This window comes from Lissotriton helveticus, chromosome 5_1 (genome assembly GCF_964261635.1).
Source record: "Lissotriton helveticus chromosome 5_1, aLisHel1.1, whole genome shotgun sequence".
NCBI classification, from domain to species: Eukaryota; Metazoa; Chordata; class Amphibia; order Caudata; family Salamandridae; genus Lissotriton; species Lissotriton helveticus.
Window position 1 is genome coordinate 731650356 of NC_136065.1, and position 17279 is coordinate 731667634.

At 46.8% G+C, this 17279-nt stretch overlaps 1 protein-coding gene across 1 annotated transcript in view; it reads left to right on the forward strand.

Annotated features, from left to right (window-relative positions):
* The window catches only part of SIRT1 (sirtuin 1), a 500675-nt gene extending 484285 nt beyond the window's left edge, over positions 1 to 16390 (forward strand). The window contains exon 9 of the mRNA XM_078643204.1: positions 15291 to 16390. Coding sequence (XP_078499330.1) covers positions 15291 to 15553 — 263 coding nt within the window. The 3' untranslated portion in view covers positions 15554 to 16390. The remainder of the gene's footprint in view (positions 1 to 15290) is intronic.
* The last annotated feature ends 889 nt before the right edge of the window (positions 16391 to 17279 follow it).

Below are 17279 nucleotides of genomic sequence, written 5' to 3' on the forward strand. Positions count from 1 at the left end.
GATAAAATCAGCTCCACATGTCTTCACAAAGTGCCTAGCCGCAGTGGCGGCACACCTAAGAACGGAGGGAATCCACGTCTATCCCTACCTAGACGACTGGCTCATAAGGACACACTCAAAGTAAACATGCCGCAATCATATTCAAACAGCCCTCCAAACCTTACAGGGACTGGGTTTCTCAATAAACAACAACAAATCTTCAACAAATCCAGAAAGGGGAAATAAAACCTTTCTAGGAGCAAGAATAAACTAAAGAAGTGCTAGAGCATACCCCACACAAAAAAAGGATACAGGCTATCCATCAAGAAGCGACCCTCTACCTGAGGAGACCATCTCGAACAGTGAGGAAGGTCATGAAACTGATGGGCAAGATGGCATCATGCATCCCACTTATACCTCACGCCCGCATGCACATGCGCCCATTCCAGGAATGGCTTACCAACAGCTGGCTTCAAGCCACAGTGAGTTGGGAGGATCTAGTGGTTGTTACGCAAAAGGTGCAAGTAGAGATACAATGGTGGACATCCAACAAAATAGCACAGGGGAGACCTTTCAGGAACCTAACTCCATCTGTGACATCCCCAACAGACACATCCCTCAACGGTCCGAGAGCACAACTCAACCAGCTCAAAGTATGTGGTCAATGGAACGAACAGGATTCCATAAACCACATCTATTTCCTGGAGATGAAAACCGTCTTTCTTGCACTGAAAGCATTCCAGAAGCACATCCAGGGGAATAATATCCTAATCCAAACAGACAATACAATGACAGTGTTCTATCCAAACAAGCAAGGAGGTACAGAGTCCTTTCTCCTGAGCAAACTTGCTCACGTAATCAGGAAATGGGCAGTAGCTCAAAGAATCAACCTACAAACAGTACATCTACCAGGAGTAGACAACAGTACAGCGGACCAGCTGAGCAGACAGAACTGCTGCTCCCACGAATGGGAGTTGAAGCAGAAAACAGTACAACACCTTTTCAACCTCTGGGGAACACCAGTGACAGAGCTGTTTGCAAAAGTGCAAATCAAAAAATGCCAAGTCTTTGCCTTGAGGTTTCCACACCACTTGCTTACGCCTTTCCACCAATACCCCTGATGCAAAGAGTACTAGAAAAATCAAATCAACCAGGAACAAACATGATCCTCATTGCCCCTCAATAACCAAGGCAAACATGGTACTCAACCCTGCTGCAACAATCCAAGAGGAAAATGATCAAAATCAAAGCAGACAAGGACCTGCTAACAATGCAACAAGGCCAAATCTTTCACGCGGAACCAGCAAAGCTGAATCTGGCAGCTTGGCACCTGAGTACATGGAATTTGGCCTCCTCCAGCTGCCTCTACGAACAATGGACATTCTAAAAGAGGCAAGGAAACAGTCAACAAGACAATGCTATGCAGCAAAATGGAAGGTATATACAAGCTGGTGCACTTCTAAGAATAAAATCAATTCCTTCAACATACAGTCATCGCACACCTAACAGACCTTTTGGACATCATCAACTATTCAAGCATAAAGGTGCATCTGGCTGCCATAGTAGCATACACAAGGAGAAAAACATGCAAACGTTTCTTCACAAGACCTGTAATTAAAAGGTTTCTAGAAGGGTCATAAAGAATTGCCCCACCTAGGGCAACACCAGTTCCCACATTGAGCCCTAAATACAGTACTAGCTCAACTAATGGCAAAACCCTTAAAGCCCATGCATGCAGCAGACCTCAAGCACATTACTCTAAAGACAACTTTTCTCATCACTATCACTTCCCTATAGAGAGTAAGTGAGCTACAGGCTTTAACAATACAAGAACCTGACTTGCAAATCCACAAGGATAAAGTAATCTTGAAAGCAGACCCACCTTTCTTACCAATGGTGGTATCAAAATATCACTTAAATGAAAATATAATCCTACCAGTTTTCTTCAAAAACCCCAAAACAAAAGGAGAAAGAAGTCTCCATACCCTGGATGTAAAGAGGGCATTGCTGTATTTATCTGCAAAAGACAGAACAGATACGCAAAACAAAACCATTGTTTGTCACCTACGCACATACCAACACCCGATCACTGGTCACAAAGGCTACAATTGCACGATGGATAGTACAAACCATCCAATCATGGTATGCCTATGCCAAAAAAGAACTAACAATGCGACCAATAGCTCACTCCACTAGAAAGAAGAAAACCTCTCTAGCGTCCATGGCCAATGTATCCATTGACACTATTATTTGTGCAGCAGCAACATGGGCATCACCACACACTTTTACAAAATATTACTGTGTGGACATACAAATGAATAAGAAAGCTCAAATTGGACAGAAGGTGCTTCAACACCTGTTTGCAAGGTCGGGAGAAACTGCTACCTAATCTAATGCACAGCTTGTGTATCCTGAAAAGGATCCACGCTGCAAAACGAAATGGTTACTTACCAGTAGGAGTAATTTCACAGCTTGAAGAATTTTCTGGATTCACACGCAACCCACCCAGCTTCTCCTACAAGGAAAACAAACAGGTGGGAAAGCAAATGATTACATCATTTCAGTTCAGTTCATAAACTTTATTCGGGTACCTTTGTACCCATAAAAGCACAAATTCATAACAAATACTAGCAATACTCTGTAAGTTAAAGACATAACAATATACATTTATAGAACTAATATTGCATGATCATTAATATTTTTAAAAAGCTACCTATTGAGAATAGTTTTGCTGCGAGTGAAATGTTACATAAAACCATTAAAACATTTTTCAATTATGTCAAGAGGCTCAAGGATCCAACATAGACTTACGTGTTCTAATAGCTATTCTAAGAAAAGTGCATGTGCGAAAAATCAAATCTACATCTTCCAGGGTTACTATACACAGGTAGGCCTCGTCCAGACTAATATGCCGTCTCTTTTTAAAATGGGGATTTAAAAGCCACTTGGAGTATTTAATATAATACTTACAGAAAAATAGAAAATGTATAATTGATTGACCACTCCCATCACAAGGACATGATGTTTGGTTGAGGTTGGGGTGGTAACCAAGAGGAAAACAAAGTGCAAATCTGACAGTTCCAGCTCTTAAACGGCATAATAGGCTCCTCTCCCAACAACTCATTGGTAAAGTGAGATATATATGCAGGGGGTAACAATGCTGTTCAATAGACATATAATTGCGCGCAGATGTTTTCCCAGATTCTAAATCAATTCTCTCTTTGTTGTATAAAGAGTAGAGAGCGTCTCGCAGTTCCTTTTTGGGCACTACTTCAGCTGTGCTGGGATCTAGGAAAATATGTTCTCTATTAATGCTGCACAGACTTTGTTGCACTCCTCTTAGCCATGGGATTTCCATCCCTTTATCACACTTTAGACAATCACTAATAATCTGTCGGGTCAGGGAAGTAGCCTGATTCTTCCACAGTGAGAGCCAGAAAAGAGCTGGTCGGGCACGAATAAAATCAGATATAAAATCAATATTGAGTTCCTTGTGGCATATATATTGTGGTGTCGAGATTGGGATACCCAACAGTATCCTACAAAATCTGTTTTCTTCCTGTTGGATACATGAACTATTTACTATGCCCCAAATCTCAGCACCATATTTGGCCACCGGTATGCACTGTAGTTTATAAATGTTCTGAATTGCTAAAATAGCTCCAGTGGTCTTAAGACGGGGAAGGCTCAGGATCGAATTGGTGGCCTTTGAGAACTTGCTCCTGGAGTGAGCTAAGTGCTCACTCCAGGAGCCGTTCGCAGCAAAGACCAACCCCAAGTAAACAAATGAACGTGTGCATGTCAATTTTTGACTATCTACTGTGATAGTGCCTATCTCTCACTTCCCTGGTCCCCTGCACATTAAAAAGGATTTCTTAAAATTGACACGCAAGTCTAAGCAGTTCATATACTTATTAACAATTTGGACCAAAATACGCAGAGAATTTGGAGTGCGTCCTATAAGGACCGCATCATCTGCGTATAAAAGCACAGGGATAGATTTCCCATTAATTTTGGGGACATCTTGGGTGACTATTTTCAGAGAGCTATTCAGCCCATTAACATAAATAATGAAGAGAAGGGGGGCCAGAACACAACCCTGTCTGACCCCCCTTCCTACATCAATTGCCCTCAAAACCTCCCCTCCCATACCGATCCTCACCTGTGCCTGGAGATCTTTATGGAGATACGCAAGGAAGTGTACCAACGTCTCGTCCAGGCCACCTGCCAGAAGGATTGTCCACAGCTTTGCCCTGTTAACAAGGTCAAAAACTGTGGACAATTCCATAAATGCCATATAGATCGGTGACCTCCGTGCAATGGTGTATTTCCCAATAACCAAATTAAGGTGAAGGCAATGTTCGACTGTTCCCACCTTGCTCCAGAAGCCTAACTGGCATGGTTCTAAAATATAGTTTTCCTCTGTCCAGGTTAAAATTTTGTTCTACAGAACTCTCCCCAATATTTTTAGAGTATTGTCTATTAGGGATATAGGTCTGTAATTACACGGCTGGGACCTTTCTCCTTTCCTAAAGATGGGTACTATAATACTCTTGGCCCATGTAGCAGGTAAGCTGGCAAGAGTCAGGCTATTAAAAACATTCAAAAGCAATGGGGCCCGGAAATCAGGATTCCATTTGATTAGGTCAATCGGAAGCCCGTCTGGCCCCGGGGCTTTGTTCCCTAAACTCTGCTGGATGGCCTCTTCTACTTCTAAAATAGTTATCTCTATGGGGGCCAAAATGCCAGGCACATAGGTTTCTGCCCCCGAGAATGGGGTGGCATAAATTTCCGAGAAATTGTTTACCCAGGCATCGCGGGAAATATTACAACTAATCAGGGTTGATAACTGGCCAATTGATCGAAGATCCCTTAACTCCTGACCAAAAAATATTACCTTTTTTCGAACTGGCCGCCTCAAAGAATTTCCCAACATTCAGTCAGGAGAGCCTTCTTTCTATTTACAATCACTACATTATATTCCTTTCTGGCCAGTTGAACATCCGTTGTACACCTCGGGTTGGCTGATAGGGCCCTACGTAGGTTCCTATTGGCCAGTGTACATTCACGGTCAAACCACCTTGGGCTTTTTTCTGCTTGAGGTACGGGTTTCGATAGAAGTGTTTTTATGGCCTGGCACAAATTGGTAAAATCCTGAATTATCTCTGTATGTGGGGATTGCAGTGACAGGCAAGTATCAATAAGATGCATGTTGCCCTTAATTAATTCCCTAAACACTTTTCCACGATCGACCCCCTTCCAGTGTAGTCTTAAATTATCAGTCAATGGCGTCAGGTTCGAAGCCCCACATTCGATCTGGTATGCGGGTCTTGGGGTGGAATTCAACAATATTTTGATGAGGTTATGACCCACGTGATCCAATGCATTACATCAGTTATTTAATGGCCATCTCAAGGACTACAGAATAGAAATAGGGACAGAAGAAAGAATCTGATGATGGATTCCACGCACTTCGACATCCAGGATACTGTCCTGACGTCACACAGGGGACGTACCTGGCACTAAATGGTGATCAACAGTGACCAAAACAAGGGGAGAAAAGCACAATTCTGGACCCAATCACTAGATGGCCTAATAATGCACATGTGAATCCAGAAAATTCTTCAAGCTGCAAAACTTCTCCTACTGGTAAGTAACCTTTCTGTTTTCCACCCTACCTTCCCTTTGTTTTTTCTGTGAATAGGCTCCCAGAGAGCGTGTGTTTCAATTGGTTTTAATGAAGCAGGCTGGGCTTCTGGTCTAAGGAGGATTCAAATTGGAGAGGGGGGCGGGTTTGTTCAGCTTGGCTAAGAAGTCGAGGCTGTGAATGGGGACAAAAGCTAAGGACTGATGAGGGAGACCAGGACTTGGAGTAATACAGATTACACACTAACAAGGTCGTTGTACACATTACTGTTCTCACTAACTCACCCACGCCACCATTCTCTTTACCCTTCATCCATTCATATATATGCCACTCATTCAGCCATAAAGCATCCATCTAAGCACTCTATCTTCTCTCATCTATCAGTCATCCAACTATTTAATCATATTTACATTCATCTACTCATCAACTCAAACGTGCAATCAAAAAGCACGTTCACTGACAAGCCCGCCATGTTGGTTTTGTTGATGCTTGTTTATTTCACTTGCAGCACAGCATGGGAGTGTAGTGCTTTCCTCGCTTTCTCCCCCGATCAATTTATTTCTATTTTTATTTTTTTATTTTAGTGCTGCCCAGCAGCTACTTACCCTACCCTCTCCTTTTACCATCATCCTTCCGCCAGCCATTGCTTTATTTTATTAATTGTGGTGCAGGCTCCTCTAGGCTATGTGGCTTTACCCCCACCGCCCCTCAGCTCTTCATGCCATTGTTTCTTAAACCCCCATCCCACCACATATTTAAAACATGTTGCATCCTTTACTTTTTCAGGGGGCTGGCAGCTGCACGCTGCTACTGAGCTTCACATTTCACAAATTCACAGTACGCACACGCTTTTGGGCTGCCTGTCGCTGTGCCATTAGTGCTCTGCACCCCTGTTGAGTTTTTTTTTTATTTATTTTTGACGCGTACCCAGTAGATGTGCACTGTTTTAGGCTGGTCTGTTTTAGGCCACACTCTTTGCATCATATTTCCCACCCCACTCTGCCTCCCCTCCTCCACTTTTTTAATTACTTTCTTTCCCCTAAGGCCCCTGCAGTTGAACCCTGCTACTAGTCTGATTGCTCTGATCCAAATGTGTGGCATCACATACACACTTAACATGCCAGATCATATTGGAGCTGCCACCATAGATACAAATTTCCTCACAATTCTGGCCCATCTTCCCCCCCCCTATTTCCCCACACATACACAAGCCAATGACACTGAAAGGTGCGGCCCCTGAGGCTTGCAGCCAGAGGTCACAGAGGGCAGACCCCTCTGGATATGCGCCCATTAAAGCACAGGCTTGCCCCTCCCCTGTCACTAAACACGTACAGAGTGCACCTTGCCCTAAACAGAGAGACTCACCAACTTAGTTGGAGCGGGAGATGGGGTCGTAATGTATGCCACTGTTCCTGGGGTTCTTGGTAATGTGACTATACTGCATTGATGATGTATGCTGTACTGGAATTGTTGATAAAAAAAGATATGATTGTCAACATTGCGTGCACGTATGGAGCAAACATCTTTTGAATAACTTTTCTTAAACCATTAGGAAAAATCTTTCAAAGATTGTGGTCGCGCCTGCATGAACATACATGACCGCCATCTTAGAATGATTTCTCTAACCGTAAAAGATCAAGCATTCAAAGATGATCTCCGTGTGTGCACACTCAAGTGCAACAGCATCTAGGAGAAAATAGTGGCAAACTTATTGGTTTCACGAAAGAGACTCCTTTGGCAATGTTTTGTGCGGTGAACAGACTTGTTTTACCGCATGTCAAAGTGCAGTTTCAGTAGATTGTAGAGGTGTAAAGCCTAAAGCCAGATTGGAAAAGGTTGATTTGTTTATGGCAAGAAAGACATGTTGTGAAGCAATTAAAAACCAGGTGTTACAAGATTTTAGAGGATGGAAGTTGTGAAACAAGGACGAAGATTTGCAGGGTTGATGGGATCAGCAGTGGGTGCCTTGAATGAGGGTAGGATAACCACTGATTTGAACTATCAGTAACTTAACCAGAACCAGTTACAGAGTAGTATCTGACTTAATAGGGTGCGTGTTTAAAGGGCTGTAGGTTTGGTAGTTGCCAGTTTATCTGGAAATGATGGGAGTAGATGGTGAGTAATATTGCTGTGGTTGTGGGACTGCTAACAGGGAGTCCAGTTAGGTGCTGTTGTGCGCGAATATGCCGGCTAAATATTCTGTGGAGTCTGAGGCTGAGATGGGGGGCTGAGTTGAATGAGCAGCAAGAAGGCAGCAGATAGTGTAAGTTTAGTGACTTTTGATTATCACTATCTTGTGGCAGGGTGCCTGCATGTTTGTTTTAATCTGAGTAGATGGAGAGAAGCAAGCTTGCTGAGAAGTACATTGGCCTAAAAGCTTGTACTTTGGATGCTTTAAAAGTTGAGTGAAGTTTGAGGTTGTTGTGCAGTTGGTCAATTAATACGTGTAAGAGTTGGGGGAATGTTTGTTTTTGGTAATAGGATGGTGGTTAATAAGGTTTTGGATTATGTGAGTTTTGACTGCCATTCGTACCATAGCATTGTCCTATAAGGGATTAATGCTTGGCGGTGCTTGCGTAAGTGTTTTTTGGATATGAGATTAAAGATCAAGTGGTTTCAGAATGAGTTTACGAATGAGTGCTAGAAGAATTCAGTAAAGAGGACCCAGTACATAAGATTGTTGCGATCAAGGTTTACATCAGCTTGAATAATAGGGATATTAGGTATTAGATTAAGACTGTGCCAAGTTCATCGAACAAGGAATCAGTGATGTAGGGAGGTGGTAGATGTGGGATTAAATGGTCAGTAATGGAGTAGGTTTCCAAATTAGAAAGGTTAGAAATAAGCATTGGGGATAGGAATAGTTGAAACAGACTTGCTGAGGAGACCTAGCGCCTCCCCTTGCTTCGGTTCTGTGGTGTGCAAAGGAAAGGGACAAATTCTGTTCTGGAGACCGAAACCTGGAATGAGTAAAAAATGTAGTCTTTCGGAACAATACATGTTTTGGTAGTAGCGGTATAGTGTAGTGTAGTGGAGGCAGGTGAGCATCAAAATGATCATATATAGGCGGATTTGTTGCATATTGAACAATCTTTCAAAAAGCAAAGGGAGATTTTGGGAGGTATAGTAGATGTCTTTAAAACCACGAGGTTGAGGCATTTAAACATGAAGATGGTTGTGGCATTTAAACATGAAGATGGTTGTATGATGATCTATACAGTGAAAAGGATACAGGAGAATGTTAATGTGATAGAGGTGCATCAATGAACTGAGCCTCTAAAGATGTGGTGTCTGTTGTGATGCCAACCATAGTTGTTTTTAATTTTGAGCCGAATCTTGCATAAAACAACCAAATGTAAACAATAATCTTGAAATAGTAGGTCAAGAGCACTGATTAAATATAGGACACTCATACCAATAATTGAACTTCCATAAAGCACCAGGCAGGGTCCATCACCAGTTTTTTGGGTGACCATGCAGAGGCAGAAAGTCTTCTCGTCTGTCTGTCTGAAATATTTTCCGGAGTTATGACTTGGGTACAATGAGCCTGGGTCTGATGGTGTGCAGCGTCGGTCGGTGTCATTGGAACGTGCACTTCATGACACATCTGCACTATCAGTATTTTTGTTACTTCCTCACTTTCCTTACTGTGTAAGCCCACACTTCTGTACCCGCCCAGACTTTTCTTTCAGCAACATCCAAGATGAAGCTCGTTCGTAAGAATTTTAATATGTAATCAAGAAGTTTTTCAGGAGCTTTTTTCCCTGCTTTTTCTTCAACTTAGCAACCGTCAACATTCAGTACCCATCAATAATATACATATCTGAAAGAGACACGTTAGTGATAGATTCCTTACCTTAGAATATCCCCGGCGTCAGACTGGATCCGGAAAGTTTTGCTTCGCAGTACCCCTGCGCGTCAGTAGGTGGCGTCCTGCGGCTCTGCGTCCGTCGCTGGCGTCATATGCGCCGAGATGACGTCACAGAGACTACTTAGGCGCCACCCCTGCGCGCTGACGTCAGTTCTTTCTTTTTCCACGGCAGCAAATGCAGATCCGGATTGAGCATGTACCTTAGTCACTTTTTGACTGCTATTTTTAGACTTTTGTCTCTTCCCTCCCCCCCACCTTTTTTCTCCTGGTGCATGTAGGAATGCCCGGCTTTAAGTCTTGTGGGGACTGATGCCTTAATATGTCAGTGGCGGACCCCCACGATGTTTGCCTCTACCGGCTGGAGACCAATCACGACTGCCGGGGCTGTCGAGCCATGGCCCCCAAGACCTTGCGGGAACGGTGCCAGAAAATGCAGGGAGGTCCAGCATTAGTCACATCACCGCTGCGGGTCTAGGGGCCGTTCCCGGGACCACTCGCGGGACTGGAGCCGTCGTTCCTCGGCCTTCGGATTCTGGTAAGCGACGCCATAAAAAGAAGTCGAAGAAGCGTGTTCTCTCTCGGACGTCCCCACGTCGCTCCTTGGAGGCGGACGAGGGGGACACGGGCTTCGTCCCTGCGGCTCCTCTCGAGCCTGGGAATCCCACGGACTACCCGCCATACCCGGGTCCGTCTTGCTGCCATGGACCGCCTTGTTAGGCCTTGGGCTCCCGCTGGTGCGCCTTCGGGCCCGCAGTCCCATGTTCAAATCATGTTGGCCCGGCGGCTCCGCCACTGGCTCCAGCCCCAGTGCCACAAGATCCTACGCCGCTGGCTCCGGCCCCGGCACCACGAGGTGCAGCGTTGCCGGTTCTGGCCCCGGCGCCGCCCTCGGCGCCACACTGGGTGCGGTTTATCCCACCCTTGTGCCTGTTCCAGGACCATTTTGTTCCGACCTGGGATCCGCATTGGGAGACGGCGCTGGTCCGGCCGGCGCCGTTCTCTATGCCGTTCGTCCCTTCTCCGGCTCTGCCGCCACGACCGCACCCCTCTACACCAGAGGCGGACGAAGACTGAGAAGGGTCAGAGGACCCGCTTGCCCAAACAGGATTGGTTGGATGACTTGGAGGATGCAGGCGACCTTGATGTCTCCTCTGACCCAGGGTTCGCCTCTTCCCCCGCCTACGATGGAGGAGGGTGCCTCCTACACGATGGTGCTTCGTCTGGCTGCTGAGGTCCTCAACCTTGACCTCCCCACAGTGACCCTCAAGACCAACCTCCTCACCGAGGTGCTCCAGACGGCGTCTACTTCGTCGGAGCTGTTGCTTCCCTAGAATGAGGCCCTTACAGAGGTTCTCTTGGTCGAGGCCCCCGGTGGATAAAAAATTCGCCAGACGCCACCAACCGGTGCCCGGTGACCCAGCTTTCGAGACCACTCACCCTATGCCTGAGAGCCTGGTCATTCAGGCCTCGACGTCGCAGAGTGCCTTTCCCACGGCCCGGCCGGATAAGGATTCTAAAAAACTGGACCAGTTTGGGAAGCAGTTGTTCTCTTCGGCCAGCTTGGGGCTGCAGTTGGTGAACACCACTTGCTTGTTGGGCTGCTACTCCCACGCGGTGTGGGATGCCGTTGCTCAGGTGTTGCCTCAGTGTCCTGAGGAGGTATAGGCTGTCCTTTCTCAGGCAGTTGCTGAAGGTAAGGATGCGGCTAAGTTCGCCATTCGTGTGGGTTGGACACCGCCGACTCATTGGGCAGGGCGATTTCTACGACTGTGGCGTTGCGGCGCTACGCCTGGTTGTTTATGACTGGGTTCTCGCCCGATGTCCAGAGCTCACTCATGGACATGCCTTTTAATGGCACCCGCCTGTTTGGCAACAAGGCTGACAGTGTACTGGAGCGCTTTAAGGACTCACAGGCCACGGCCATGTCCTTGGGTCTTTCTGCTAAGAACCCGGCCACTCCTGGTTTCCGTTCCTTTCGTGGCCAGAGCAGGGGCACCCAGGCACGTTCCTTCAACAAGCCTGTGCAGAACCAGCCTCAGTGCGCCCGTGGTCGCAGCTTCTGCAGGGGCCGGGCGGGGAATCAGCGTGCGGGTCAGTCCACCCCCACCCCCGCAGCTCCTACCTCCAAACCTTCCTAGTCCGTCCTTCGTGGAGCACCAAACGGTGCAGGATTCGCCACCACTTCCCCCACTGGCGTGATATCACATCGGACAAGTGGGTCCTGCAGATAATCCGCAAGGGTTACTCTCTTCCCTTTCAGACCTCCCCTCCAGCCATGCCGCCTCGGTGCCACCGCATGTCGGGGGATCATTTAGTTCTACTCCAACAGTAAGTCACGGCCCTCTTGGCCAAGCGGGCCATCAAGTGCGTTCCTGGACCAGAAGTAGGAAGTGGTTGTTATTCCCACTACTTTCTGGTCCCCAAGAAGGACAAAATGGGGTCTCCGTCCTATCTTGGACGTCAATCGCTACCTCCGGAAGGAGAAGTTCAAGATGTTGATTTTGGCTCGGGTCTTGGCTGCCCTCAACCCTGGAGACTGAATGGTAGCGTTGGACTTGAAGGACACATATTTTCACATCCCCGTCCTGCCGGCCCACTGGCGTTACCTGCGGTTCACGGTAGGCCAGGAGCATTTTCAGTTTACTCTGCTCCCCTTCGGCCTTACCAGCACCCCTCGGGTGTTCACGAAAGAGATGGCAGTGGTCGCAGCTCATCTGCGCAGGTCAGGGGTGTCAGTCTTCCCCTACTTCGACGTCTGGTTGTTGAAGGCGGGATTGCCCCAGGCAGTCGTCACCCACCTTCAGACTATGGCCGACCTCCTGCATTTGTTGGGGTTCTCCATTAATGCGCCGAAGTCGCACCTCTCAGAAGCTCCCCTTCATCGGAGCGGTTCTGGATTTGACGCAGTTTCGGGTTTATCCTCCTGAGCAGCGAGTCCGGGATATTCAGGCTATGATTCCCATCTTTCTGCCTCTATTCCGGGTTTCAGTCCGGATGACCCTCCGGCTCCTGGGCCTGATGGCCTCCTGCATCCTGCTAGTGCAACATGCTAGATGGCATATGCGGGCTCTGCAGTGGGACCTGAAGTTCCAGTGAGCGCTGCATCAGGGCAACCTGTCTAATCATGTCCAGATCTCGGAGGGCACTGCACGACACTTGCAGTGGTGGCTCACGAATCGCGATTGGGTCAATGGCAGATCCCTCTCCCTTCCTCAACCGAGCACACAGTAGTGACAGATGCGTCCCTCCTGGGATGGGGAGGCCACTTGGGAGAGGTGGAGATCAGAGGCCTCTGGTCTCCGGCGGAGTCCCGGCTCCATATCAACCTACTGGAGCTGTGGGCGATCCAACTTGCACTGAAGGCATTCCTTCCCTCTGTGTGGGCAAGTGTGGTGCAGGTGTTCACGGACAACACCACCGCCATGTGGTATTGCAACAAACAGGGCGGGGTGGGGTCGTGGACCCTATGTCAGGAGGCTCTGGCTGGAACATCAAAGCATTACCTTGGAGGTTCAACACCTGGCAGGTTCACTGAACGCCAGGGCGGACGAACTCAGCCGCCGGTGCATGATGGATCACGAATGGCGTCTGACCTCAGACGTGGTGCAAGATCTCTTTCTGCAGCGGGGAGAGCCCTGGTTAGATCTATTCGCCACTGAAAAGAACGTGCAATGTTATCAGTTCTGTGCGTTGGAATTTCCAAGGCGGCACTGGCTCTGAGACGCTTTTCGTCTCAAGTGGAGCTGCGGTCTATGGTACACCTTTCCGCCTATACAAGTTCTGCCCAGAGTGCAGAAGATCAGGCGCGACCGGGCCCAAGTCATTCTTGTGGCTCCGGACTGGGCTCGAAGAGTATGGTATCCAGAGCTACTCAGTATGAGCAGCGATCCCCCGATCCGTCTGCCTCTTCGGCAGGATCTTCTGTTGCAGCAGCAGGGGACGGTCTTTCACCCGAACCTATCCAGCCTCCACCTCCATGCGTGGAGATTGAGCAGCGACAGTTGGCGGCTTTCGACCTTCCTCCAGAAGTCTGTAATGTCATTCTGGCAGCCAGGCGTCCCTCCACTAAAACAGTATAAGCCTGCCAATGGAACAAATTTGTGGCATGGTGCACAGCAAAGGCTGTGGATCCCCTTTCTGCCCCTCTTTCTGAGGTCCTTCTGTTTCTTCGGTCTATGGCCCAGCGGGGCTCTGCTCTGGGTACTACCAAAGGTTATCTTTCTGCCATCTCCGCCTTTCTAGGGCTTCCCGATCAGCCTTCTCTTTTTAAGTCCCCGTTGTTAACCGTTTCCTCAAAGGCATTACACACACGTTCCCTCACGTGCCTTTCATAATGCCTCAGTGGGACTTGAATCTTGTCTTGACTTACTTAATGTCTGCTTCCTATGAGCACCTTAATAACTGTCCCTTACATCTTCTCACCTTAAAGACGGCTTTCCTGGTAGCCATCACCTCTGCCAGAAGAGTGAGTGAGCTCCACACTCTTTCTTCCAGACCTCCTTTCCTTTCAGTTAATCAGGACAAGGTGGTTCTGAGGACCCGTCCTTCTTTCTTGCCAAAGGTTGTCACGCACTTCCACATCGGCAGACCATCACTTTGCCCACCTTTTTTCCGCCTCTGCATCCTTCCACGAAGAGGAGAGGCTCCACCCTCTGGACCCGAAGCATATGCTCGCATTCTATCTGCAGCGTACACAACAGTTCCGGGTGGACGATCAGCTCTTTGTTGGTTACATGGGCACCAAGAAAGGTCGGGCTGTGCACAAACGGACCATGTCCCGGTGGGTCGTTCTGTGCATCAAAGCATGTTACTCCTTGGCCAAGAAGGAGCCTTCTGTGGGACTGCGTGCCCATTCGACCAGGGCAACTGCAGCCACTACTGCCTTGGGACGCGGCGTTCCCCTGCAGTACATCTGTCAGGCAGCTACGTGGGTCTCGCTGCACACGTTTACCAAGCACTACTGCCTTGACAGTCAAGTCCGGAGAGACCGCTTCTTTGGCCGTTCTGTTCTCCCGTGACTTCCTGGTGTAATTTTGTTCGCAGACTCTCCACTAGGGTTGGTATTGCTGGGGTATCTCTTCTAAGGTAAGGAATCTATCACTAGCGTGTCTCTTTCAGATGCACAAGTTACTACTTGTGTAACAATATATCTGTAAGAGACATTAGTTAATGATAGATTCCTTACCGCCCCACCCATCCTCCCCGTTCTGCGAACTGATTACTAGCCATTCCCTTTTAGGGCCCTAGTTTATGCACCAATGGTCAGTATCTTGCATGGCTCTGCATTCCTGGCGCGGAAAGTCGTGTACAGAACTGACGTCGGCGCGCATGGGTTGCGCCTAAGTAATCTCCATGACATCATCTCGGCGTTTACGATGCCGGCGACGGACGCGCAGCCGCAGGACGCCACCTACTGACGCGCAGGGGTACTGCTAAGCAAAACTTTCCGGATCCAGTCTGACGCCTGGGGATATTCTAAGGTAAGGAATCTATCACTAACTAATGTCTCTTACAGATATATTGTTACACAAGTAGTAACTTGTGCATTGTTTGTAATTAAGTCCTCATTACAACAATCTAAAAAACACTGCAAAGTAATTTTGCATTGGTGTATATTGCTTCTGTTCATAACTTCGCATTCTGGAAACCTTGTTTGCTTTAAGAACAGGTGGCATTCTGCAATCACTTCGTGCAGTAATTTGGCTTTCTGAATATTGTCATAGACTATTTTAAATGTTTGTGCAACGTATTTGTGTTTTATATTAACCATTTACAAAATATTTTACCTTTCAGGTACACAGTACTTATATCTTACTCCAAATCGGTACATTTTTCATGGTGCTGAAGTTTATTCAGACTCGGATGATGTCATATCGTCAAGTTCTTGTGGAAGTAGTGATGAAAGTGAATCCTGTCCTAGTTTTGGCGAATGTACAGAAAATGATAGTGATAATGACGAATGTTACAGTGCTGTGGAGAATGAAACCAGTGTTTCAACTGAAGTAATCGAAAGTTGCATAGGAGAAAACGAAATTAAAAGAACGATGAGCAATTGACGCTGTTCCCAGAAGTCATTATTCTTTTTTGCCTACCACAGTGTACACCAGCATTCAGATGTTGACGTTATCAGAACGAGCATGTTACCTTGTAATGTAGATCAACAAAGAGACAAGTATCATAATTTTCTGTTTGCGTGGGTGCTGCAAGAAACGCCATACAAGTATACTTTTTAAGCTCAACGGCTCTTATACGTAAAACTTTCTTTACGGCCAAAACAAAAGTAATTAGATGTTGTTCTCCTTCTACACTTGCTAGTTTTTAAACCATTTCATTAGAGCCTATTTGGATACTAAAATACTAGTGGCAGGAGTTAAATGAGACCAAAGAGAACTGTAACATTTGTTATGATTTTACGGTGCAATTGACCCACAGCTCACTTGTATCATCATTATGTAACACTAGTATTTGGCTATTTTCTTACTGTTTGGTTATTGCATGCAGTTTTTTTTAAATTTCATATTTGCCTCCCACTTGTGTGTAGATAGAAAGTGAACAATTAGCAAAAGTTTCCAAATGTAACTATTTAAAATTGTGATACTGCAAGTGATAGAAAAAATGAAAAATTATTTGCAGTGTTTTGTTACCACTGGTGTCCTAATTTATTTTGGACTTGCAGCAATTAATTGTAAATTTGCCCTTATCGTCTGGACAAGGCGGAATGTGTAAAAAGAATGTACCTAGCCACTTTCCCCAGGTGATATGGAAGGGGCTTGCATCCTAAATAATTTTGTAAAGTAACTGATGTACTATGATCCTGATGGTTGTATATCATTTACAATCCTTGTAAACATTTCACTGAATAAAAATAAAAAAGTGACTTTTAAAAAGTAAAATGGGTCATGCCGTTTAAAGATTATTTTTTTGATGATAATCTGCTACATGTGAAACAGTCATTGTTGGGACAGAAAAGTCCCCTGCATGGTGATGGACATGCACCCCTATCCTGAGTGCTGCAGCTGTATTGACCCCTGTTAATGAGTTTAGGTCAAGGGCAAACACTGTTCATGCATGTGTGCCATGATCTAGGCCTGTCTCATGGTAATGCGGTCTTGTTAGACCAGGAAGGGCATCCCGGGGTCTAATCTGAAAGAGACTATTAGTTATAGATTCCTTACCTTAAAATTACCCCCAGGCATCAGACTAGATCTGGAGAATGTTTTCCTCCGCAGTACCCCTGGGCATCTGTAAGTGGTGTCTGTCGACTCCGTGTCCGGCGTCGTGGTCATCGGGATGACATCACAGTGTCTACTTAGATGCCGCCCCTGTGCACTGTCAGTTCTTTTTTCGTGCCAGCCTAGCACAGATCTGGTTAGAGCCTGCTTCTTAGTCACTTTTAACTAAACTTTTTTCAACTTTTGTCGAATTCTTGTTTTTGAGTCTTCAATTCCTGGTGCATGAGGGATGTCCCATCGTTGGACCAGCTTCAAGCCCTGCGAGGTCTGTCACGGACCCGCACCTCGTGTACCTCTGGTCCCTGGAGCGCTACCACAACCCAAAGTCATGCTCCGACTGTTGGTCCGTGAATCCGAACTCTGTGCGGGAGCAGTCCCGAAAGCTTCTGGAGGCCCGACAGTCGTCTCCGCGTCACTCCTGGTCTTGTCGAGGGGAAGGTCTTGAGACCAGTTGCAAAGCCACCACACCTCGTCCAAGTCTTCGTTTCGAGTAAGTCGAAGCACAAGAAGAAGGCGAAGAATTGTCGCTCTTCACCTTCCCCCCAACGGG